The following is a 26,656-nucleotide window of genomic DNA, read 5'->3' on the forward strand; positions in this document are numbered from 1 at the left end:
TTTAGGCCTACTTGTAATTTAAAGCACTTAGGCCGCCCATAAACATAGTCATCAGTATCAAGGGCCCATCACTGGACCATCCTTCTTCACTGGTCTTTGCCCTTGTGCTTGGGGTATTGTTGCTGCTCCAGTGGGGAGTGGGGCAGAGTTTCCCAGAATGGGAACTCAGCACTCCCTCAGTTGTTGGAAACTCTGAAGTGAGGTATCATTGATGGGGAATGCATGGGTAGGAGGGAGTTCTCCAGGGCAATGTCCTCTTAGATTTTACACCCAAAGCAAAAGCAACAAAAGAAAAATAGATACGTGAGACCTAATCAAGATTATAAACCTTTGTGCCTAAAATACCTTTATAATGAAAGCAAAATCAGTCTAATTCTATGGAAGAATATATGGGGAAATCATATATCCAATAAGGGTTTTCTATCTAGAAAATATAAAGGATCGTGAAGGTCATCAACATATATAGAATGAAAGACAACCCAATTAAAAAACGGACAAAGCTGCTGTCAATTGCACGGTGGAGTGGGCATCGCCATGCCAGAGTCCTCAGGATTGGGAAATGAACTATGGCCTAGAGTGGACTTACTGGTATTCTACTATGGAATTATTGTGGCTCTAGCAATGGAAGAAATTATATCACTGATGTGGAGAGAGTGGCCACTGGAGTTGCTGAAGGCAGTGAGAGGGAAAAGGAGGCGTATTATGGAGGCATTTTGGAGAATTGGAGTTGACCTGAATGATATTGCAGGCACAGACGCAGGGCATTATATATCCTGCCATAACCCACTGAATGGACTGGGAGAGTGAAAACTACAATGTAAACTATAATCCATGCTGTGTAGCAATGCTCCAAAATGTATTCATCAAATGCAATAAATGTGCACCACTAATGAAAGAAGTTGTTGATGTGGGAAAATGGGGGTTGTGGGGAGTGGGGCATATGGGAATCTCCTTCATTTTTTAATGGAACGTTTTGTGTGATGTATATATCTCTGAAAAATAAACAAAATATTGCATCTGAGACTGAGTGGAATCTCTCCTGAGTTATTTATGGTAGACTGAATCAAAATTAATGTTTCTAACAGTGAAAAAATGAAACTAAAAATACGTTTTGAAACATGGGCAAAAGTCTTGGATATGTCTCCAAAGGGTAAAAAATGGCAAGAAAGCACAAAAAAAGATGCTCCCTGTCATTGCTATGATAGATATGCAATTCAAAACCAAAATGAGATATCATAACATACCCACTAGAATGGCTCTTATTAAGAAATGGAAAATAACAAGTACTGGAGAGGATGTGGAGAAATAGGAGCACCCAGTCATTGCTGGTGGCAAAGGAAAATGGCCACACAGCAGCAGTTGGACCTTGCAATATGGAGAAGGCATTCACTCTGAAAATTCTTTGATGACTGGTCGCCATGGTTACTTCATGATGCACATCTGCCTCACGGTTCTAACTGTCACTCTGTGCCCAGAGAGATTTGAAGTTGGTGGCAGGTGGAAAAGCTCCCAGCTTCGTTCGTACGGCTCATAGAGATGGGAAACCTCAATTGCTGCTCAAGAGGTGTGAACATACTGACCTACTTAATCTAGTTAATACCCCTCAAATTGGCTAGTTATTTTTCAACAAAATATTCTCCTCATTCTTTTCTAGTTTCTCCTCTCCAACTCATCCTACAACATTTCAGATGAGCTTTATACTTGTCTCTTACTACTTTGTTCATATTTTAGATCCTTCTATCAAGCTGGTTGCCTTAAAATGAATCTCCCATTAGAAAAATTTAGCATTTCTTTTAATGTTCTGTACCCTTCCATCTTCTCCTCAGCTCCATGTCTGTTTTGATGCTGTTTTTCACTCAGCAAGGGCCAAGTAAATTATTCATTTCAGAATTTGGAGTTAAAATGGATGGCTAGACATCAGAAGTGAGGCATTTCATAAGACGAAGTGTACTAAAGTTGGTTTTTAACATGCTTTACCATTTCTATGCATCCTGAAATGCATACATAACTCAGTATGTTTAGGGAATCCATTGCTTCCATTCATATAACTAGTTTTCCAAGAACTTGAGTTTCTAAATGTCAGTTTATGAACCAATATGCACCTTTCCTTTTATCCTGGGGTTTATACAAAATTTTCGTTTGACAAACTTACTTATTGATGCTTTCACTTACCCACTGCCCTCCCTAATGGTAAGTATGGGGAAAATACTGTTAATTTTTTTCTCTACCACCCAATGAGCAGCATATCTTTCAACACACAGCAATAGATAGAAAAAATACGAAAATGAACTCATAGACATTGATAGATAAGCAAGTGCTTTGATACTTTCCCACACAGAGAAAAAAAGATAATGTATATAGATGAGAAGATAAATAATATTTATGTAGTCGGTGGCCCAATAGCAGCCCAGTTCAGGTTTGGTATAACCAACATCCACAAAGAGAAGCATCACGAGTCAAGCAGTGTTCCCAGAATAATTCATGAGATGTATTCCTGATATACTGAGAGTTACTCTGTGTCTTCCCGCCTCCCACAGGTGACCCATCAGAGGAACTCCCTAATGCCAGGGCAGGTGAGGAGAACCCATCTAACACAAAGGTAGGGTTGACTTTCTGTATTTAAAATAAATGTGTTGGTTTCTTGGTTTCTTTCTTTTGCAATCAAATTCAGATTTGAAAAATTCATCACGTAGAGTATAGAATTTAGGTACTGTCTGCTTGGGGGTAAGCAGGAATGGGTAGACTCTCTTTCCAACAGACAGCTGGTGCCAGAGGGCCTTCAACATTGGTGGTGTCAGTTGGGAGACACTATGTAGAAGACCCCCTGCCTTAGTGGCATTTTTTTCTCCTTATATTAATAATTTTGTAATTGTGTGCCTAAAAGGAATAGAAGGAAATACAATCTGGGAGGGTCTGCACCTTTTCTAATGGTGTCCTCTACTTTGCTTTTTTGTTCTTTGACTTAACAGTGGATTCCCATCTGGTTTTCTACAGCAACTAAGAGAGCAAAAGACCTGTGTAAACAATACCCAGCCTAATCTGATTCTCACATGCTTTCTTTTCTTTCATTACAGGTAGCCTCAAGAACAAGAGAACAAGGTGTGTATTCTGGAATCACTGAATGGCTGAGGATAGAAAATAATAGGAATCTAGATGAATAGGTTGGCTTTCCATGATGGCTTAGGTGGGGATAATTGGGATAATTCCCAATTCCTGGTGGGAGTGAGAATTGGAGATGGTGTGAGAGAAACTGATCTCAAGGGAAAGAACCTTGATCATGTTTCTTCAACTTTGATCATGTTTCTGGAAGCAGCTGGGTTCCCCTTGGGTAGTGTGGATTACCATTGATTGTAGTTGAGGCACGGCAATGAGTAAGTCTGTGTTGTGTAACTGTGAATCTGAATGTGTGTGTGTCTGTGTGCTTGTATTTATTCATACTAGACAGTGTTCCTGTTTACACAGGTAAATCAACATTGTCAACTCTACCAAGAAAATAATTCCTTCTGACCAGTGCACAGTTTACATACAGTAACTTATTAAATCCTCATCACAGCCATATGTCATGCAGGGGTTTAAAATACTGACACCTCAGCTGGAATACAGAGGCACAGAGACACATGTCTACAATCTCACTAGAGCCTAAGACTTAGAGCCAAGTTCTGTACCCAGGCATGAGGCTCCAATATTGAAACTGAACGTGCATTTAAAGCTCAGACATGGGGATATCAAACAATGTACATGGGAAAATTGGACAACATTAGCATCTATGCATGTACTTGAAAGTTTTCAAGCCTACCGAGTTTTCAACCACTGCTCATCAGTATAAGATTTTGCCAGTGTCACATAACCCAGATTACCTCTCAAATTACCATACTGCTAATTTCACATGCATTTGTCCAGTCACATATCTGAGAGTTCAAAGTCACTATGTAGGGAAACAAAGACAATATCTCTTAGATTTGGGTCACTCATCATTACCTGGCCAGTATCTGATTAAAATCAGGAGATTCTTTTAGTGTATTTGCTAACATTATTGCCAGTAGCCCAAGAAATGTGCCAGTCTTGCAAGCCATGAGTTGTATGTACAGCAGAAGGTAAGAACTCAAAATTTCCCTCGGTTATTAGCCCAGGTCACCCTTATTGAACTGTCTTGTGCGCCTGGTTAGAGATCCTCTGTGCTCAACCCATGCCTATCTCCTTAATGAATTCTCCAGTGTGGGCTGCTTAGTGCCATCACAGATCAAGTACCAGCTCACTCATGAATACACACATGAAATAAAAGAGGAATTTGTTATTATGTAACATTTACATAATCTACAACTTCTATAAATATAAACAATTTTTTAAGTTGAGAAGGAAAACACAATAGCAAAAAGAGTAGTTATCTTAAATGTTAGGATTTCAACATTTTAAATTTCAAAATTGGATTTCCTATATATCAACAGATTACTGAATAAATACACAAAATACTGTGCCCAGAATTCAATAATCCAGACCCTAAATAAACTGTAAACTTCCATAAAAGGGACAACAAATGGAGAGGCAGCATAAATGGACCTGCGGAAGGTGAAATGGTTTTAAAGGTAGTTAAGCTGTGCTTCAAAACAGATGGTGTTATGGGATGCAGGTTGTGTCATAATGAACACATTACTATTTGTGCATTTGTAGATTTACCATTTGTAAGACACTTTAGGAATCCTTAGCTGGAAATCCAAGGAATCTGCTTCTCATTTGTTCCTGAACCTTTCCATTATTTCCTTCCTTCCTTCCTCCCTCCCTTCTTTCCTCCCTCCCTCCCTCCCTCCCTCCTTCCCTCCCTCCCTCCCTCCCTCCCTTCCTCCCTCCCTTCCTTCCTTTGTCCCTCTCTCCCTCCCTCCTTCTTTCATTCCCTCCTGTAATCAGCGTTGTCACTAATGACCCACTTTCTTCTTTCTGTTTTATATCAAATATTGATTTTCTTTAGGGTTTTTTTCTCATAACAACTCACTTAAGACTTTTAAGGTGCTTCAGTGGTTATGAAGCATGACTATATAAATAAATGCTTAACTTAAATGGAAGGATTCCTTTTAACAGCCTTTTGCATTAGTGAACTGTCTATCTTCACAGAAAACTTTTGCCAGATTTTGAAGTACATCACAGAATTGATTTCTTTGCATGGTTTGTTTGTAGTATTACTTATAAGACTATACCCTGTATGACAAAAACATATTCAAAGTACAGATAGGTGTTTTCATTTCATATTTTTGCCGGGAAACAAATGCAATGAAAACTTTAACTTGAATATCTCATTCTCCAAGATATTAAAAGGCAAAAAAAAAAAAAAAAAAAAGGAGAACTAAAAAGTTTTGATATTTGTCTCCTGTCAAATCATCCACAGTACAGGTTCTTTTGCAGAAGGTGTCACCTATACAATACATGTCAATTGCATTGATGTATAGAAGGGATAATTGTATCCTGGATGCTCTGGGTGCCTCTTAAATGTGCCAGAATGACCTGGGTACAAAGATGCACACCAAGAATGGGTGCACACATGGAGAAACTCACCCATGATGCTGTGGGGAGGGCGCTGTTACATTCACCTGGAAAACAGTGTTCTGGTATGGATTAGAGGCATGTGCACCTGTGACCCAGCAGGCCCTGTCCTTGTTCTATATAATCTAAGGGCCATGAATGAGGCATGAATGCGATGTCCACACAAAGGCCTGCAAAGACTCATTTGCAACAGTTTGATCCTGAGCAGTCATTCAGGGAAACAATACAGTGTATAAAATGTAGAAGGAATACACTTATTGTGCTATGTCCTAATGTGATATAATTACTTGGCATTCCAAATAGCAAATGTTGATTCACACAGCAACAGCTTGGAATTCCCACAATATTCAGATATAACATCCAGCCGTACTCAAAAGAGTTTATACTGTGTGCTTCCATTGATAGGGTGTGAAAAAGAGAGAACTCTAAATGACGGTGATCATGATCAGAATAGTGGTAATTGCTGGGGGCTACTGACAGGAAGTAGCAAATGATAGGCTGCCAGGGGCTGGACACATTCTGAGTGTAGGTCAGGGTGTTCACAACACGTGTGTTTATATGAACCACCAAGCCCTGTGAAGTGCATTTGTGTACTTCACAATCGTTACAATAAGCATTAATGTTTAGAAAAAAGAAATACAAAAAGTAAGCATGCCCACAAAGTAATCTCCAGGTCCCAGTGGCTTCCTATGTTTACCACACAATATTCATAAAGACATAATGCCAAAGCAGAAGACACTTGCAAAGAATAGATAGAGGGACACTCTTTCATCAAATCAAGAGAATCTCGATACCAAACTCCAGAAAGACAAAGATGGGAAAGGGAAATTACAGAAAGAACATTCTTCTGAATACACGTGCTGAAAGCGTGGAAAACGTCTGCATTTTGGACCAGAGATTGCAAAGGAAAGTACCTGGGATTTCCTGGCAGGATTTCTGTGGGACGATAGCAGAGGATGCAGGTTTCTGAGGGCAGCCTGGGAGAGGGAGTAGAAGGGAAATCCCTTAATTGATCAGAGCGTGGGACCCAAAGGAATGCAGGCCCGGGTTGCTGAGGAAATCCCTAGATGGGGATTCTAAGCTATGTCTAGGGATGGGACTCTCTCCTTCCTCACTGCTTATTCAGGCTTCACTGGTTGAAGGGAGCTAGTGCTTTGCAGAGCTGCCCTGGGCAGTTATTTGTGAAAATCCTGGGTTCTGAGCCACCATGGTAGCCAAGCTGATGACTGGTCATCAGGAGTGGTTAGCTGACCCCCAGGAAGTCTTGCACAAGGCAGCTGACAGTGTGAATAGTTTGGGGTAGGATGTCCACAAGAGTCCCTGGTCCTTCAGAGGAATTCCATTTGGGGGAACCTGAGTCATATTCTGCATCAGAGAATTAACTTTTAGGCAGACAGTAGGGTGAGGATTTGAGCCATTCTCTTCCCTGGAATCAAGTACTTGGCTGGCCTTTGTCCACGGCTCCTGGGAGGGAACTTGGAACCCCTGGAATTTGCCAAGTTGGGGTAGTGCTTACATTTCCTGACCCAAATCCTTCACTCAGCAATGTTGTGAACACAAAGGACTCATTTGGGGTTGACAGGACAGTGCACATATTCTCCAGGAGCTCTAAAGCATCACACCCATGTAGGGCTGAAAGTCAGTGTCACGCCTCCCCTGTCCTGAGCCATCAAGGCTCAGGACAAGCCACCCTCTCTGGAGGAAAGCACTAGTAGAATACTTGCTTATTCCTCCCAACTTTTAACAATTGAGCTCTTCTAAGTCTTTTATGACATATTGGGCACTTTTCTTAAGGCTTTGCTTGCAATTACTCATTCTTTCAGTTTCATAATATGCACGATTAAGTAGATCTTATTAAAGTTTTCAAATGACAGTGCTGAAAACTGAACCCAGAAAATTTACAAGCTATAACCTGGCTTGGGTGGCCTCTAAATGGTATTTGAACCCAGTTGATACTAGCACACATACTTTGGCCACTGTGCTTTGCTGCTTTCCTATGCTGTCCCATCTACAAAAAGACATCCCACATCTGTCTATTGAGTGTCTAAAGTGAACAACACAAAACTACAACATCTTTTGAAACCAAAATTAGACCCAATGGGGTCTTCTGGGAAGCTCCTTAATGAGAGGATGATAGTTTGAACTCTAAATCATTCATTAAAGATTTCCTATGCTCAACTGTCAATAACATGTCAACTGATATTTCCATTGTGAATGCATTTCCCAGGTTCATGTCTCAAGTATAAAAAAAGAAAATGTGCTACTCAATCCAAAAAGTCTACTGCCCGCCATTCCCAGTCTGTCAGACGTCGCAAAATCACCATGTGGCCCAGGAAGAGGAAGGGCCGTCAAATGTCCCCAAGCAACTCTTCTTCTTTGGAAGGTACAGTGGAATTGCAATCATTGTATTGCCTCAGTAATGTTGCCTGTAGTTTATGTAGTGTCCCCTACTGAGGAAAAACCTACACAAAGGCTAAGACACCATCTTTTTTTTAAAATTCATGTTTGACAACTTTATTAATCGTGTTAGTAGATAGCACCACAACCACATAGTGAAAGATGCACTGACAAAAGTCGGTTTGTGTTTACTGGTAAACAGCATTTCAAGGTAATGTTTGGTCATTAATCTATTTATGAACTTTAGCTGAAAGAGTTGACTTCAAAAAAGTGCTGTGAGATTGTTATAAAAATGATATAAATTGTTAGAGGAATTTTAGATTCACATAAAAATTGTGCGGAGAGTACAAAAAGTTCCTACATGTTTCCCTGCCATCCTTCCAGTGCAGACCCAGCACTGTTTCCCCTGTTGACCCCTCTCATTATTATGGATGTGTGTACAATTAAAGGGACAGCACCAGTACATTGTTCTGGAGAATCATGCTTCCTATCTACCCCTCTGTGCATTTTGACAAAGGCATATTGTCATGTAACTCCCGTGACAAAAATTCAGGTGTTTTATTGTGTCCCACAAATTACATTCAGAAATCCTTGGTAACTGTGTGTGGTGGACTCATTTGGAAATAATGTATTTGCAGATGTGATTAAGATGAGGTCCATTGAATTAAGGGTGGGTGTTAATATTCTATGACTAGAGCACTTATAAGAAGGTAAGAGACAGGAGAAAGCTGTGTGAAGATGGACCAACACTGGGAAAAGGAGGCCATGTGAAGATGGAAGAAGAGACTGGAGTTGTGCTGCCATAAGCCAGGGCGCCTGGAGCCACCTGAAGCCAGAAGAGTCAAGGAATGATTCCTGGCTAGGCTCCTCAGAGAGACAGAGAGTGGTGCTATGGACACGATAATTTTGGAGTTTTTGTCCCTAGATCTGTGAGGGAATAAGTTTCTGTTCTTAACCCACCCAATTTGTGGCAATTTATTATGGAAACACTAGGAAACTAACTAGATTTGGTATTGGGAAGTGGGGTGTTGCCTTAACAGATACATGGAGAGGTCGCACAGAGGCTTCACATCAAAGTACTGCTTCTGAACACAGACATGGGTGAAGTTTACCCACATGTTTCCGAGTTGTGTGCAGCCAGTGAGACTTCCCATTGAGGCCCCAGACATCAAAGATAACAAACAGAACTCAGCACTCTGCCCTCCCTGGATTGCCAAATATGTACCAAAAAAAAAAGGGAAATCATTGTTGTATTCAAGAATTTCGGAGAGTAGGTTTTTTGCATAAGATAACAACAATTTCACAAGACTTTCATGCTACTTTACTGGAATTGTAGTTGGTGCTGGGGTTTAAGATATATCTAGGGGATTTGAATCTCTGGACTGACAATATGATAGCCACGCCCTGAACCTCAACAGACTTCAACTCCTACACTCTGATTTATTGGACTTACCCCACTCAGCTAACATGGAGTTGAAGAATGTCAACCACCACACCATGGAGCCTAGAGTGCCTACAACTGAAAGCAGGAGGATGGCATCCAGTATCCATGTGGGATCTAAGCCCCCTCTTGACATAGAAGTGCAATGGACACAACCAATCCAATGTCCACAGAGAAAATGTGGCATTGGTGTGGGAAAAGTGGCCATGGTGGCTGCTGGGTACGGGGAATGGGAGGAAGAGATGAGATGTGGAGGCGTTTTCGGGACTTGGAGTTGTCCTGGGTGGTGCTTCACGGACAATTACGGGACATTGTAGATCCCCCCAGGGCCCACTGGATGGAACGTGGAAGAGTATGGGCTGTGATGTGGACCGTTGACCATGAGGTGCAGCGATGCCCAGAGATGTACTTGCCAAATGCAATGGATGTGTCATGATGATGGGAGAGAGTGTTGCTGTGGGGGGAGTGGGGGATGGGGGCGGTGAGGTTGAATGGGACTTCATATTTTTTTAATGTAATATTTTTTTAAAAATGAATAAAAAAAGAGATAACAACAAAAAATAATGTACTTGTAGACAAATAAAAGTATATGAAAAACTGTATATTGAAATTTGATTGACTTTCCCTCCATTTTCTCTACTCCTCTAGGTTCTGTCGTTAAGTACCAACTGTTAAATTTTTGCACATCCTTTCAGATTTACTAATTGAACATTCATGTGAAAGTGACACTGTACCACAACCTTTCTAAGGGCTTTACCTATAGTATTCACATGTTCTTCATTTTTAAAGAAGTTTTAGATCACATGAAAGTTATTTGTAAATATAGGGATTCCCATATACCCCACCTCATCTGCTCACGTTTTACACATTTAACAACGTATTTCATTATTGTGATATATTTTGACAATTGATGAACAAATATGGAAGCATTGTTACTAACCACGGTCTATAGTTGGCATTACAGTTTACACTATGCCCTGCACAATTTTACAGGTTTTGACAAAATGTATACTGGCCTGTATCTGTCATTGCAATGCCATGTGGAACAATTCGAATATGCCAAAAATGCCCCATGTTACACCTTTTCTTCCCTGTGCTTCCCCACAGAAACTGCGGTGATCAATGTGGAATTTCCATCAATGTGGAAAGGACTTCTAGTCCTAGAGTAATAATCAGTCTACTTTGGTCCATATTTACATTTTCCTCTTATGGGTGTTCATTCCTCAATCTTGAGGATTTTGGAATGCTTATGCCCACGCTACTTCTGATTAAGATGGGTGTTAGGTCCTATGGGGCAGATGGAGGAAACACTGTTGCTTGCAGTGCTAGATACTCTCTGTCTTTTGGGATGGGCGTTGCCCATCATCCTTCTTTTGTTACTTATCCTGGGTGAATCTGAGGAACTGGAGAGTAGGTGTTGGCTGCAACTCTGCTGAGATTCAGGGCTCCACTGGCATATGAACACACTGCAGATTTAAGTCTCTGGGACATACATCTAAAAATGGATATAGTGATAAGCATAGGTTCAAATACATGGGCAGAAAAACCGTGTGTAGGAAATGAGCCTAACTCTGATACACCAGGGAGACTGGCTATCATATATTCTAAGGTAAGGCCCACCCATGTGGTGCCAATTTCCTGAGTTTGGCTGAAAGGCCTCAAGTGTCCAGATGTCTCTAGAGCCCACAGCAGCACCCCTGCTTGAAGCATTGCTTTCTATGGCAGTCCTTGAGATCGTCCTGAGGTGTGCAGAACACTCATGTCCTTGCATGTGTCAATTATTAGTTGAAAGAAACTGGCTGTGAATCAGCAGTGGTGGTCATTTGTATGGAGCCTTCCATATCATGAAGGGTACTATATTCATTTTCCAGGGCTGCCATACAAAGTACCAAAATCTTGGCCACATAATAGCAAACAGAAAGAATAAGACCTAGAAATGTGTTCTTCTACAGCTCTGGAGTGCAGAAGTCTGGAATCAATGTGTCACAGCACCATGCTCCCTCTGGAGGCCCTAGGGGAAGAGTTCTCCTTTGGCTTTCCCTCTCTTTTGGTGGAGGGTGGCAATCTTTGGTGATCCATGGCATGTAGCTGCATGAGTCCAGCCTCTGCCTCCACATTCATATAGCCTTCTCCCTTTACTGTTTCTTTCTGTGTCCCTTCTCATTTTACAGGGACACTGGCTGATTGGATAAGGGAGCTTGGGAATGGTATTACATGCCTTTTTCTACATCAATGTGCTCTCTGGCTAGGGAAATGTTTCATGTTTCTGGGGAGGTTTAATTTTATTTCTTTTCCCCTTTTGAGTTCCTGAAAACTTTGTTGCAAATGCTTTGGTATTTACATTTTTTTCTGATACCTTTTCATTTTTCTTTCTTTGAGAATTACTCAAAGAATTGGAACTTTATGATAAACACTTAGTGTCTTACACATAAAATTATTTTGTCATTTACTTCAAGTGTCATTTGAAAATTACCCATTTCCTAGATGCCTTAATCACTGTTTCAGTCATCGTGTAGGCACTGCACAGGAGCACTTCCTGGTAAAATATTGGTCAGTGTCTTATTATACCTCTCCTAAACACTCCTCTCCCAATCCTTTCTCCATCCCGCCTTTCTCCACTCCACCCCACACAAACACACATACAGCACAGCAAAGAAATATATTCCCATTTAGGTGCTGCCAACATTGGGGTCACTATAAAGGTCTCCTAATTCTTCTTCACTCAGAACTCTATTCAAAGTTAAGTTATGGTTCATTCCATGCCTTGGCAAATATATCAATTGAGACACTTATAATTAAGGTAAAACATAATCCAAAGTGATGTTTTTATGCATTTTGGGACAAAGGACTTCACAATAAATAAGACCACTATCATTTGTAATTGCCGTTCATCTCACTTGACTGGGTCTCTGTTAACAGTCAGGAAACTCATTCATTCAGAAGAACAGTCATTACACTTAGGCTGTCAACAATAGGATCTTTGCCATCTTTGTCAGATTCATTCAAAAGGGAGATGATACATGAATAATGTAGCTGTTGTTAAGCAAAGCAGGTAAACTTGGAGTGTGGACTCCTGGGTTGGAAACTAGCTGAGTCTTGAGTAGATGTATCTTGAAAGAATATATGCAAATTGATAATAAGCACAAGAAATGATACTCAATATAATTAATCCTCAACGAAATGCCAATCAAAACCACAATGCAGTGCCCCTTATATCCAGTAGGGTAGCTAATGTTTTTAAGAGGAAATAAAATGAAAAATAACAAATACAAGGGAGGCTGTGAATCAACTGGAAGGCCCATACATTGGTGGAAGGAATGTAAAATGGATCAGCCACATTGGGAAATAGTTTGGCAATCCCTCATTGAGATAAACACAGGATTACCATGGGACCAGCAATCTAACAACTAGGTCTATATATGAAAAGAACTTAACTTAAAAGAGGGACACAAATAGGTATGTGAAAACTCAGTGTTTGTTGCCGCATCATTCAGAATGGCCAAAAGTTTCAAACCACCCAAGTGTCCATCAATATGGGAATCAGTAAAAAAAAAAAAAAAAAAAAAAAAAAAAGCATATCCATAGAATGGGATGGGCCACACAAAGTAAAGAAGTTCTGATGCACCCTACTATATGCATGATACTTAAAAACATTATACTGAGGAAATAAGGAAGATATGAAAGAAAGATACTGTTTCATGTACTTCTTTGAAATATAAGAAAAAGAAAATTCAGAGAAAGAAAAGGAGATTAGACTTTATTACCAGGGCTAGGGAGATAGATTAGTCTCATTGGTTAGTGGCTATAGAGTTTCTGTTTCAGGTAATGAGAAAATTTGGAATTGAATGTTTGATGGGATGGTAACACAACTTTGGACATGTAATTAATTGATGATAGTAAATTAATTGTATAGATAAAAATGGGTAAACTGGCAAATTACATGTTATGTAGATGTTAACTTGTTGAAAATTTTTAAAAATCCTGTAGAACAAATGAAAAACTCAAAGTCAACAAAGATCTGTGAGTGTGAAGCAGTATCTCATGATGTCAATGAGATTCTGGCAATTTTGCTGGATTTCAGAATGGGTCGCATAAGAGTTGGAACCATATCACTGTATCATATTGTACATTTTAGTACCACTTGTTCGTGAGCTATTTCACATTGATTTAGACTCTCTTTAGCTACAAAACCAAGAATCCTATTTCTGATGCCCATGCTTCCTCTCTTTGGTCTCCTTCTTCCATGAAGTGTGTCTGGGTAACTCCACAGTCCATGTTTCCTGGCCACCCGGACCTGCACATTGTAAGCCCCTGTCTGGGTCAAGCAAAGATCCCTGAATAATATCAGCCACACCCCACTGTACTGACTGTTACTCTGTGTCCCCTTAGCTCCCCTGGAAGACCTGGTGGAGGACCCTCTTCGTGACAGGGAGGATGAAGTGGTTCCACCTAATGTTGAGGTAAGGTCATCTGTTTTGGTCTAAGATAGAAATACTCCTTTCTCCTATTTGTCCTTTTCAATTGAGTAAATATCATAATATATGATGGTGTGAATTATAGATATCACCCACTGGTCAGGGGAAAGGATATTTGGAAGGCTTCTCTTACCAAAAGTGCCCTGATAAAGAAGGCATTAGAAATTGAAGCACCAGGTTCTATAGCGTATGGTAGTGGGCTTTTGCCTCGGTACCAGTATTCTGCTTGGATTCAAACTTTTGTAACTCCCATCAAAGTGGTCTGGAAAGTCATATCCATCAGGCAACAATTGAGCCATTCCTAATGTATTTTCCATGTTTATTTATGGGGCCTTTGACTCTACAAATGCTTCCCATCAGTTTTCATAAAATCACCAATACCTGAGAAGATGCTACTCAACATCCTAGGATCCTCATAGTGTTTTCTTTGTTGCAATTGCAGGGGAACTCCAGAGAAAGTGAAAACGGTAGGTATTCTGTGCTAATCCCACATCCGAGGGTAAAATAGAGGTGAAATAAGGAACTTCCAGAAAACTTTCAGCTGGGGACATCCTGGACAAAGCATCATGGTGATGAGGAAATGGTTTCTGTGAAGGGAATCTGCCCTTGTTACTACAGTCTGTGGTTTTGTCTGTGGTCTCTTTAGGTTGTGCAGGCTTTGCATGCATGGGGGTTTGGGGAGTCTAGTGTGAGTTTCTGTGGTGTAATTTTGACTTTGTGTGTGTGCATATATGGGGGCAACCATGAGCAGTTTCCCAGATGTTATATCCCATTTAGACTGGACAATTACCAGGGACAACAGGGACAGTTTTCTCAAGTATACCCCATCACCACTGCATGTTCTATGTACATGAACTTGTTCCACACTCACCAAAGCTGGATCTGGGGTTTGCTTTCTATGACCACAACACAAATGGAAAACTGAGGGCAAAGGTGAACATCCCAAGCTCTTGCACTGCTAAAGGGAAGGTCCTAAATGGGAACCTAGTCACATGTCATCATACCTTGAGTTACAGACCTGACCTTGCCACTCAGCCATATGCTTACCAGAAACCATACAAGGGAGTTACAGCATCTGTATAGATGCATACCCCAGAATTACATGAGCCCACAAAGAGACCAAAACTGCCCATCATTATAAAGTAGCCTCAGTGTTCACATGACCTAGGCCAACTACCTGTGCTGACCACCACAGACTTTGATATAGTTATTAGTGCTCAAAGGACACAGTAAGCATACATGCTAATGAGCAGCTCCAAATTCTGAGAGTCATGAGGCATCACATAGGATGGCATGATCCATGATAACTGGATTGAGGTCACAGCTCAGGAGCTTACCCAAAGCAGACAGGCATCGGGAGGACAATTTAGTACATATGACAGCATCATCCCAAAGGACACGATAGGCACTCAAATCACGAGTCCCACGAGATGGTCTTTGAAAAATAAGAATGCAGATACATCTTGGTTCTTAACCTGGTGTCCAAACCCCTTGTGGAAACATTCCTAAAGAGTTGCATTTGTGGGTGTTGACACTCAATCTATATGTCCCTACATAATGGCTATCCCATATTTGATGAACAGTGATATTTCAATATCATTCAATATTTCAATGGCTACCCACACTTGGTGTGGAAAAGAAAGACTGGAAGTAAAACCATCTGATTAATAAGTGTTACTATTTAAATGGTAAGATTTTAGTACTCCCAATCTTCTGTGATATGTTATCTTTATCCCAATGGGTTAGTGAATAAATGCAATAGAATGCATTACATGGAATGGAATCCAGACCACCAGAAAACTTTGCTTCTAATCAAGTGACAAATTTCTGTAGAACAAATGGTAAATGCAGTGTCTATATATGTGGCATGGAGATTGAATTCATTTGGAGTTGTCCAGAAGATACTGGCACTTAAGTTGAGATATACTATAAAGAGGAGGGATGATGGGACTCAGGCATTGAATCATAGCATGTTTTTCAGTGCCACTTGTACACTGGGTATGGTCAAAAGGTTTAGGCTGATATTTGCTTCAGAGCTAGGGATATATATTTTTGTTTCTTTCTGGCTGCTCTCTTTGCATCCTTCCTTCATGATGGATGATGGTCCCACAGCAGTTCTCAGCATGCTTGATAAACTACCTCCTCTACACAGTTAAGAGTCTTGTCCAAGGCTATAAATTTACTTTGAAATTTATGAGAAACACACCAATGTGATGAGTTACTCTGTGTCACCCTAGAAGACCAGGAACAACTGATGGGGGCACTTCCAAGTGATCAAGAGGATGAAGAGGTCCCATTTAAAGCCAAGGTGAGCTTACTAGTCATTGATCTAAAGTTGATTTTTTGGTCTCTTCCATTGCAATTGATTTCAGATGAGGATACCTGATCATGAACATATTCGATGAAATATTCCATTTCCTTGGGGTGGGAAGCATCATGTGGGGCCTCTTCTAACTGATCCAACATTGAAGAGATCAACCACAAAGGGGAGCAGAAGTTGACAAAGTAGGCTTTTGCTCAGCTACAATTTTGTTCTCCTTGGATTAAGAATTTGTAATCGCCACACAAATTGAATTTAACAAATGTGCGTCCAGGAAAAGCTCATGCCTTTCTTGGTGTGTCTGCTACACCTGCTCATCAGGTTTGCTTGACCCCTATTTCACACCTGAATTTCTAATGCTGCAAATCAAGCAAAAATCCTTTGCAAACAGCCAAAACATGATCTGATCCTCATAAGGTTTTCTCTAATTGCAGGTGGCCCCAGGAGAAAGTCAAACTGCTGGTATGTATCTAGAATTACTGAATTGAGGTAATTTTGAATTAGATCCTAGGTTTGCCTGGAAAGCCAAGGTGGTTCCAGTTACTGGTGGGATTTTCTGAGGTATGGTTACACATTAAACATTAATTCCTCCTGATAAGGAATATGGCCATGCTCTATTGTTCTCCCAGTAGATGTATTCACTTCACTTGTATGGATTTGTGTCTATGGCAGTCATGGAGTGTGTATGAGCAAGCCTATTGGAGGGATTGAGAAGGTGTGTGTTGGGGCATTGCTGTGTGTTTCCCTAAGTGAAGCGTCCAACATACACAGGACAACTGTCATTGAAACTTTTCTAAAACACCATCACATCACCACAGCACATATTGCATACAATAACCTGTAAACATCTCACTAGAATCATTCCTGGAATTATGTAAACTCTCCCTAGCCCTTACAGCCAGGTTCTGAGGGGCATAAATTAATAACCCGAGATTTCAAATTCCTACGTTGTAGAGACAAGATTTGGAGTGAGGCGTGTAACCCCTATACTACTACTCTGAACTACTGAATATTACCTAATCACAGGTATGGGTCACTAGTGACAATGAAGGAATTTCCACTGCCTATATATATGTATGTGCCCTAGGCATTTCTTAAACATGACACTCACGTGTTAGATATTCACAGGGGTCACATAACACAGGTTAGCAGGTGCATTTTACAAGATACTTATTCACAGTTATTAGTGTGGAAAACACATAGAGAGCCCCACATGTTGCTGGTAAACTCACAGACTCTCAGACTCGTGAGGTTTCAGTAGGACAAGCTTGCCAATCGCTGCCAGTACTGGTTCACAGCTCAGCACAGGGCCCAAGCAGACAGACAAGGAGAGATATTTTCATCTATTTAATAACATTATCACCATAAGCCATTAAAAAAAAAAAAAGATCATTCTGTGAGCTACTCATTTGAGGAAGAGTAATGAGTAAGAACTCAAATTCCCTCTTAGCCATTAGGTTCATGTTCATCATTCGTATTTCAAGTTTCCCTTATAGCTAGCATAGAGATTCATGCTCAACCCTCAATCGATCCTAACTAACTCTCCCACTGTGGGATGGATCATATAAGCGTGGAGAGTCACATCACACAATGAATACAAAAACATGGTAATGAAAAGGAAGCTGAAGGGAAAATATCACATGGTGAACATTGGGTACTTTTAAACGGTAGTCCATGAGTATTACGACAAGCCCTATAATTATCTTTATGACACATGTTAGTGACTCAATACAAAAGAATACCTTGTCTAGAATTAAATCCAGTCAACCAATAAATGAATAAATAAAACACTATACAACAGATTAGTATTGTAGTAGGAGCACTTTGCATTAGTGGAGATGGAAACGACCTTGGAAAGTTCAAAAGGTCATTGACAACTTGTCTAGATTCAAAACAGGAAGGGGGAAGCAGATTTTGTCTCAACGGACATGGGAGTTCCAGGGTTCACACCCAGGGCCTCCTGACCCGTGCGATGAGCTGGCCCACACGCAGTGCTGATGCACACAAGGAGAGCAGTGCCACGCAGGGTTGTCCCCCACACAGGGAAGCCCCACACACAAGGAGTGTGCCCCATAAGGAAAGCCGCGCAGCATGAAAAAAGTGCAGCCTGCCCAGGAATGGCTCCACACACATGGACAGCTGACGCAACAAGATGACACAACAAAAAGAGACACAGGTTCCCAGTGCTGCTGACAAGAATATAAGTGGACCCAGAAAAACACACAACGAATGGACACAGAAAGCAGACAACTGGCGGGGGGGGGGGGGTGATAGGGAGGAAGGGGAGAGAAATAAAAAGTAAATCTTAAAGAAAATAATAAAAACACAACTATTATAAAAAACAGGAAGGAAAAGTGATGGAGCTCTGTAAGTAATACCATCTGTTTAATACTATTTTTAGATTGAATATATCATGTTGAATTTGGATGCCTTTAGGTACACAGACAAAAAGTCTTCATTTCTCTTTTTTTTTTTTTCCTGTTCCTCTTCTCCTTTATCATCCTTCTTCCACCAAGGAGGATGGCCCAGCAATATATTTTTACAGACTTATTACCCCTCAGGTCCCTATTTTCTTGCCCATTGCAGTGTCAGGGTAGGTCCCTGAGTAACCCATGAACACCGCCCAATGTATTGACATTTACTCTGTGTCCTCCCAGGAACCCCTAAGGGCCTGCTGGATGAGTCCCCCAGTGAGAGGGAAGATGAGGAGGTTCCATCAAATTCCAAGGTATGGTCACCCATTCTTTCTCTGATGTCAAATTGCTGATTTTAAGATTTTTTGGTTTGTTTTTTTTTTCCCTTTCTTTTATTTGCCAATTGAGTTCAGATATGAAAATCAGACCAAATAATTATAGATGATGTCTGCAATTTCCTGAGTCAGAAGAATGTTTATTTGGAACCCTTTACTAACATCTCTGCTTCAAGAGGGACTTCAAGGAGTCCCCTCTACATTACAGGGCTAGGTTTCCTCCTCAATAGATGGGAGAGATGCATAAAAGAGGAAATGCTGTGCCTTTCCACAAGTGTCTGTTACAATTACTTTTTGGGCCTTCATCTCAACCCCTGTTTCCCATCTAGTTTTCTAAAGGCAGCAACAGAGTAACCCAACTGTGCAAACACTATACAGCCTGCTCCAGTCCTCAGAGTGTTTTCATTTCTCTAATTGTAGGTGGCTTCAGGAGTAAGTGAAAATGGTATGTATTTTGGCATCACTTTACTTCTTTTTTAAAAACATCTAAATGATTTAAACTAGGAGTTTCATGCTTTCTTTACTGTGGAAAGTACTCTGATTTTACCTTCCATGTGGGCATAAGAAATAGAGGGGTCCTTCTGTTTTAGAGGAAGAAAAATGGCCACATTGTACAGTACTTTTAGCAGTTGTGTTCCCCTTAGGTGGATTGGGTTTTTGTTCATATCCCATGATAGTTGCACACTTTACGTGTATTTAAATGTTCAAAGTTCAACAATAACATTGGGCTTCAAAATGGGCAGGAGGAGTGGTAAGAAACTGTCATTGAACAACATCCTCTTTTTTAGTACCTTTGCAGGTTCCTTTTATGGTGCTTTGGGACGTCTTTAGCTACAGTGCCAAGGACTGTGTCCCTTTGTGTTACTGCTCCTCCCTGTTGCCCTCCTTCCACTCCTTAGCAGCTCACTTAGTCTTGCTGAATACCTGCCTCCTTGTTATTCTAATCCCTCGTCCAAGTCAAGTAATGCTTCTTGACTGAACCCAGAGCAACTACCCCAATGTACTGATGCTAACTCTCTGTCTTCCTAGCTCCCCCTGAGGGCCTGCTGGAGGAACTTCTAAGTGCCAAGGCCATAGAGCACACTCCATTTACTTACACAAAGGTAAGGCCAACTTTCTTTATCTGAGATAGAACCATTGCATTCTTGGTTTCTTTCATTTCTCATCCAATTCAGTTATGAAAATTTGACCACGTACAATATAGATGAGAGGTTCAAATGCTTGGTGGGTCAGTGTTCAGTGGGCATCTTTTAGGAGCTAATCCCAGTTTAAAGGGGGCAATCATAAATGACAGCATCAGGTTATAAACTATATGGCAGGAGGACATTCTTTAGCAGAAATTTTTTCACCTGGAATTAAGAATTTTGTACTTAGGAATCAAAATGTACTTGAGAGATGTATCATCCAGGACTGTTCATGCTTTACACCTGCCTTTGGTTTTCCTTAACTTCATTCTTTCCATCTTGCATTCTGAAGTCTCCAAGAGGACACAGGCCTCTTGTAGCACTATAGATTAAGTTCTGATTCTTACGGCATTATCTTCTCTGTAAAATTGCAGCCAATCCCAAGAGCAAGCAACAATGGTAAGTATTCTGAAGTCATACACTTGCTGAGAAAAAGTCCAGATATTAGAAAACATGAGCCTTCCTTGTCAATTGAGTTTAAAGAGGTTCCTGATGACAACCTCCTTGAGGGAATGAGGATTTGGGTGTGGTGAATGAAATGGACATTCCAGGTAAGAACTAGGGTTGTCTTTCTTAAGAAGTCGAGTACTGATTAGTTGGCATGTGTTTGTCTGCATGAAAGTGGTGTGTGTTTACATGTGTATGTTTGTGATGTGATTCTCAGGATACACGTTTTGATTCTCAATGGGCATGCGTACAAATGTGAGTCTTTAATGTGTTTTCTGGATTTTTCACACACCAAACAGTACAATGACTAGTGTCAACTTTCTTTGTAAAAAATCCCATCAATACCTCTTCAAATATTATCAAATTATGTCCTAAATTAGTGTGGCTTACAATATGTCAAGTATACCGCAATAACTCAAGAATAATCCATCAACATCAAAGACAATTTTCACGAAGCTCTACAGGGACTGAAATGTGGTACAGGACCCTTCTTTCTGGGATGTAATAATATGTCTTGGCTTAATCATAAATCTCTCCTCTTTGTAAGGCTTTACTTATACCTCATAGCATTTTGAATGGTCAGGATGAAAGAAAGGCAGACATACATGTCCCTTCATTAACATATGAGACAGGGAAGTTTCGAGAAGGTGAAAGAAAATCTTCAGAACTGGACATTTAATGAATACAGACCAAAGAACTTGAGATTTTAGGTGCTTTGACTCCTAATCCACACATTTTCTTCAAGCCTCTTCTGCCTGGCAGAGTCTCTAAAGTTCTCCTACGAATTTGTCAACATTTGTCATTTTAGTTCACACAGCCAGGGCATCTAGAGCAGATTCTAGTTTTTGCAGTTTTGCTAAAGCCCAACGCCCATTTGTGCTGGTAGCTGTGGTAGGGATGATGCAGAAGGGAACATGTTCATCCTCACAAAATGCTCCCCAAGGCAGCAGCCCAGAGTCTAGCACTAGGTCTGTGCTTTGAACTCATCTAACACAGAGCATGCCCAAAGAGTCATAATTTCAGGGTGACAAGATTGGAGGTCAGTGCTCTATTTTCCAGCTAAATAAGGGAGTGAGAAGTTGAGAGCTGATACCTTCCCCTCCTCTCCCTCACTTGCAAGCACTTTGCAAATTCTTGCTAAGGCCTCAGGCTCCAGAGGGGCCCAGGAAGGTCTTAGAACCCAGGGTAGAGAGCTGGGTTTTCCTGTGGTAGCCAGCAAGGTCTCAAGGAAGAAGGGAGGGATGGGAGTGGCCCAATCCTTAATAAGGTTCCTGCGGATCTTTGTTTTCCTAAAGACTGGCTTGCGGACCGCAAGTATGACTCCACTAGCAGTGACGACGATGACGACAATCCAGGTAGGTTACAATTCTCAAGGAAGGATCCAATGGAGAAGATACCAAGATCAGTAGTTATACCTGGTGCCTCCGAGTCTATGGAAGGGGGCATGATATTAGGAAGTATAGGAAATACTTATGAGGGCCTGCTTCCATCTTTTCGTTTTCAATAACGTAAAAGTAGGAGATATAATGACCGTGAGCTTTGTGTGTGTTGTGTGTTAAATGAAATTTCCATGTATTTTTTTTTTTAATTAACTTCCCACGGATTAGTTTTTTCATGTCTTCTCAACAGTCTGACAACAAAACTTTGGTTTCCTTTGCTTAGCCTCCCATAGTAACTGATACAAGAGATTGTGGTTTGGATTTAAGTGTTGAACTTCAATGGAGTGGGTCTGTTGGGACACACCTCTCAGGTTGTCACCTGGACCTGGGACAAATTGTTTTTAGCTAGTGCCAGATGGCACTTGAGAAGTAAGGCCTCATCCCGTGCAATTTTAGATCTAGTTTTACTTTCTTCATGTTCCATCCTTACTGTGGATCCTGCTTTAAAGGTTAACCATGGGTTGGAAGCCATGAAGAACATTTTCTCTGGGCTTAGCCTGTACCTGTGTCCTTGAGAGGCGTGGCTAAAGCACATTCTTGAACTCACTACTATTTTGCACTTCCAACCCAAATCCAAAATGCCAATGTAGTTTGGAAACCTAAATTTAATTACATCTGAGAATGGTTTGATTCTAGTTGCCCCAGAAGAGCTTGCAAAGCCCAGCAGGCTTTCTGAGGACTTGTGTGAATGGGCCGCTGACTTGTTTCACACGCTGGCTCTCAGAGTCCTACTGAGCTGGTGCTCTGGAATTGAGTATGCCCAAATCAGAGCCTCTTGGCAGCAGGGCCACAGGTTTCCTCCTGCTCTTTGAATTCAGTGCTATGGTCAGCAATGCCCTGTTTCTCAAGCAATATTCCTTTCTCTCCCTGTGCCTTTCCACAGGCTTCTCAAAGCACCCAAGGTACCCAGGCCTAAGAAGGCTTGATGGAGCCTAGAAGGCTGAATTCATTTAAATGGCCACACATTCTACACAAGGCTATTAACACACTTGCAAGATAAGGGAATGTGGACAAGTTACTTTACATCTAATTTCCTGTTACTCCTCTCTAAATCGTTTTTTGTTTTTTTTTTTTTGGAACCTATGGAGATGTTGAGAGGACAGAATGTTTGCTTCACACCTAAAGCCATAACAGACACTTCAAAAACCACTTGATTTTGGGGGTTGGTGGTAGCTCTCTTCCACAAGATCTGATTCAACTCCAGATCCTGAGCGTTGCATCTGGCATTGGTTGAATTGGTAATAGGCCAATCCATTGAATGGAGAGGGTGGCATGATACGCTTGATCATTCCCCTATGTTCTCATAAGGAAGAACAATGTGAATGGAAGACAAGAATCAAGGAAATAAGCAGTATTGGGAGAGAGAAGAGAGGCAGGGAGGTCCTGAGGCAAGATGATGGAAAGGAAATCAACATCATGCTTAGCAAGACATAGAGAATATGACTGCCTTCTTTGAGGACAAGGAGGAAATGGGCATTCCTCCCCAAAGTTATAGTATGTGAGGTCTGGTAAACGGACCCTGTTGACATTAGGCCAACCACACAGGGCACAGGAGACGCTATCGAGGCCCAAAGAAAGTTGGGAGTGATACACAGACAGAATTGGGTGCCAAGCTCAGGTCACGGTATGACAAAGGCAATAGGGGCCCTAATTCTCCCCTGAATCCTAACTTTCTCCTTTCCTTTTGCAAGGTCACCCTATCACGGTCACCGCAATGGTACACTCAGAGGCGTTTTTCTCGGACTCAGAAGAGTCAGACGTAGAGAATGGCAATATGCATGTAATTTATTTCCTCTTCTTGCCTAATTTTAAAATCTTCCTGTTTCTTCTTTGTAAACATTTCTTTGTAGCTCTTCTCTTTCCCCCTCCTTTTACAATTGTCATCTCAAAGGTCCTGGTAGCCTCCAGGAAGGTGAGGTTATACAATTGGCAATGTTTTTAAAATGTTTCTCCACCTTCTTCACCTACTGCATTTTAACATTGCATGGATTTCCAACCCTACTATGCACCATACATCAACTGGTGTGTCCCTGAATGGCCCAGGCAAGAAGTTGTGCTGAAGTCTGAAGCACTGGCCCACATCATGTGGGGTTGGCCCCTGGGAAGTTTTTTCTGGGATGGACTCTCCCTTCACTGCCGTGTTCCTCCACATATGGCTCTGGAAAAGCAAGTGTGTTCTCTACCCTGCAGCCGTCTACACTCCTTGAGGAGGAGGAGTCTGTTGACATCAACCTTCTTTTCCGAGAATGCACAGAAGGAACCAACGATGTAAAAAGAGGGGAAGAAGAGGAAGAAGACATGTTAGTGTGGAGTAGTGGGTAGGATGAAGAGGGAAGGGAAACAAGTTCATGTGCACTAACTTTCTTTGCCACTTCAGGAAATTCAGCGTTCATGAGGAGCTTGCTGGAGTGCCTACAACTGTGTGTGAATATGGAGGCGGAGATAGGAATCTGATGGGGAACATGAGCACAGGCAAGTGAAGGGTGCCCTGAGAACCTCTCCCTGTGAGTAGAAGTGCTTTCTATGTAAGCCCTAAAGCTGATCAGCTATGCCTTCCCTCAGCTCCTTAATTTGTAGGAGGGCTCTAGCCCTCTTCAGGACCAAAGTTTGCCCTCCCAATCCACTAAGGCCTGCCAAATCCTCCTGTCTTTCTTTCTGAGTGTGGTGTACACTGTGGAGTAACCTAGAGTGCCACCAGTTCTCATAGGGAAAGGGTGAATTAGCCTGTGTTAGTTTGCCAGGGCTGCTTTATCTGATATCAGTGATTAACTGGGGCAAACACAGGAATTGACACTCAGTTTAGGAGATTAGACGCAAAATCTAGGTGTCAGCATGATGATGCTTTCCCTGATGCTGCCAGCAACACATAACTCAACCTCTGCCTCCATCAGCTGATCATCTGTCTTCATCTGTCTCCCGGGGCTCCTGCTCTGAATTTGTCTAGTCTTCCTCTCTTTGGAAGGACTCCAAGCATATAGGATTAAGGTCACCCAGATGCAGGTCGGCCTCCCCATTCACTAGTAAGATCTCTGACGACCCTATTCACAGATGATTTTGCATCCATAGGTGTGCAGGTGAGGATGAAAGCATGAGTTTATGGCTGCCCACTATTCAATCCAGAACCCAGAACAGTGGGGTCACTCTCAGGCAAACAGGGTAGCTATTGAGGCCCTGTTTTCTACCTCAGTGGGACCTGAGTCACTGCTGCCCAAGCCTTGGGGTTCTAAGCCTCTGTAGTTTCCTTCCACATCCCACTTCAGCTCACACTCATTTTCTCAAGCTGTACTTCTTTACAATTTATTCATGTATGTAGAATTCAAACAAACACAAAGCACAAAGGAAATCTCCCTGCAGGGCTTGCTAGGAATGAGAAAATCAGAGAGGATTACATGTTACTTAAGTCTCCTTATTTATTTTATAGCATTTAAGTAATAACTCTTATTAGATTATGATGAGTGTTTTGTAACACTTACATGTTGGAATATCTTAATGTAAGAAAATATATGATTTTGGCATCACAGTCACTTTATATTAAAATGGGTTGCACAGTAAGCTCAGTGTTTGATTTAGAATGACACTGTTAAATAGGGAAAGCGCTCCAAGAATCTGTCCCTTTTTGATCTGAGGCTTTCACCACTGGATGCTGTTGAGGACCAGGGTGGAGGGAGCAAGGTTATCACTTCCATGCCTCTCCCTTCAGAATTCCTGCCCCTCCCCTGCCCCAGGGAGATGGGACTCTGCCTTTTCTTTCTAGAGGACTCGAGCCCACCTTTTCCTCTGCATCAGTGTTGTTCTTCAGAGGACATTCACTTGAAAGGTGCCCAATCTAGCAATCAGGTCACAGCCCTTTGCCTGGAAATTTAGAGACACTCTTAGTCATAGACAGCACCTTCTGCAGACAGCAGCAGTAGGAATTCAGTCCCTCTGGATCTGGCTCCTGGGATATCATGGACCAAAGATCACCTCTCCGGGGTTGGTCTGAGGTAACTTTTGAGTCCTGCAAACCACCTCAGGGAAACCTAAGCTCCTACCACCTCTGTGCCTCCCCAGTGATTCCAGATCCCGTATTTGTGTTGCAGATCCTACAACTGACTGCTACAAGGATGCTGAGCTGGAGGCCTCAGCCTGAAGCTGAGTAGAACTGGAGATCTTATGGCGCTTGGAGACACTTATGTGCTCACCCTTCTACTCCATTGTGAATGAACAACTAAGTGGCACTTTAGTTTTTAATCCAAAGACTTAGATGAAGTCTTAGAAATAGGTTTTACTTTTAATTTTATGTCATATTAAACAGTTTTTGTACCTTTACTACTTACATTTCTTATTCTTTATGTAATAAGTAAAGAAATATACTGATAAGTACCCTAAACAATATTAGAGCTTATATGAATTATAATATCTGGTCTCTGTATTGGCTCCCACCAAGGTGATACACTCACTCATGGAATCTTCATTAAGTGTTAGTTGAAAAAATAACTGGAAACTGACAGCTTATCATAAGTCCTCCTGTCAATGGGTTTTTGAAATTTCATTTACTGAACTATGTTCAGTCACCTGGAATGGGTCATGCCAAAAATACTCATCTTGGTCTAGCAGGATAACTTGAATTTCAGGCCCTTTTTCACTTACATTTCAGTGTTGCTGTGTATAAAACCATGATTCACATTTCATT

General features: G+C 41.3%; 1 protein-coding gene across 2 annotated transcripts; it reads left to right on the plus strand.

Annotated features, from left to right (window-relative positions):
- The first annotated feature begins 1,442 nt into the window (after positions 1-1,442).
- LOC131277083 (protein IWS1 homolog) lies at positions 1,443-26,292 on the plus strand. Of its 2 annotated transcripts, none has more exons than XM_058290885.2 (17): positions 1,443-1,564; positions 2,538-2,599; positions 3,075-3,099; positions 7,760-7,915; positions 13,760-13,830; positions 14,288-14,312; positions 16,086-16,153; positions 16,600-16,627; positions 18,823-18,893; positions 19,335-19,359; positions 19,944-20,017; positions 20,473-20,497; positions 21,841-21,900; positions 23,676-23,764; positions 24,175-24,284; positions 24,362-24,456; positions 26,064-26,292. In XM_058290885.2, exons 1-17 carry the CDS (start codon positions 1,537-1,539, stop codon positions 26,111-26,113), a joined length of 1,062 nt encoding a protein of 353 aa, XP_058146868.1. In that variant the 5' UTR covers positions 1,443-1,536; the 3' UTR covers positions 26,114-26,292. The 2 variants fall into 2 exon arrangements, with proteins under 2 accessions (XP_058146868.1, XP_058146867.1); XM_058290884.2 differs by having other exon boundaries at positions 1,448-1,564; positions 16,083-16,153.
- The last annotated feature ends 364 nt before the right edge of the window (positions 26,293-26,656 follow it).

This window comes from Dasypus novemcinctus, chromosome 31 (assembly GCF_030445035.2).
Source record: "Dasypus novemcinctus isolate mDasNov1 chromosome 31, mDasNov1.1.hap2, whole genome shotgun sequence".
NCBI lineage: Eukaryota > Metazoa > Chordata > Mammalia > Cingulata > Dasypodidae > Dasypus > Dasypus novemcinctus.

Coding starts and splice junctions, on each gene's coding strand:
- LOC131277083 (XM_058290884.2), top strand. CDS start 1,537: ATGGGAAACCTCAATTGCTGCTCAAGAG. Junction 13,831..14,287: donor TGGTTCCACCTAATGTTGAG/GTAAGGTCATCT, acceptor TTGCAATTGCAG/GGGAACTCCAGAGAAAGTGA. Junction 20,498..21,840: donor CCCAAGAGCAAGCAACAATG/GTAAGTATTCTG, acceptor GTTTTCCTAAAG/ACTGGCTTGCGGACCGCAAG.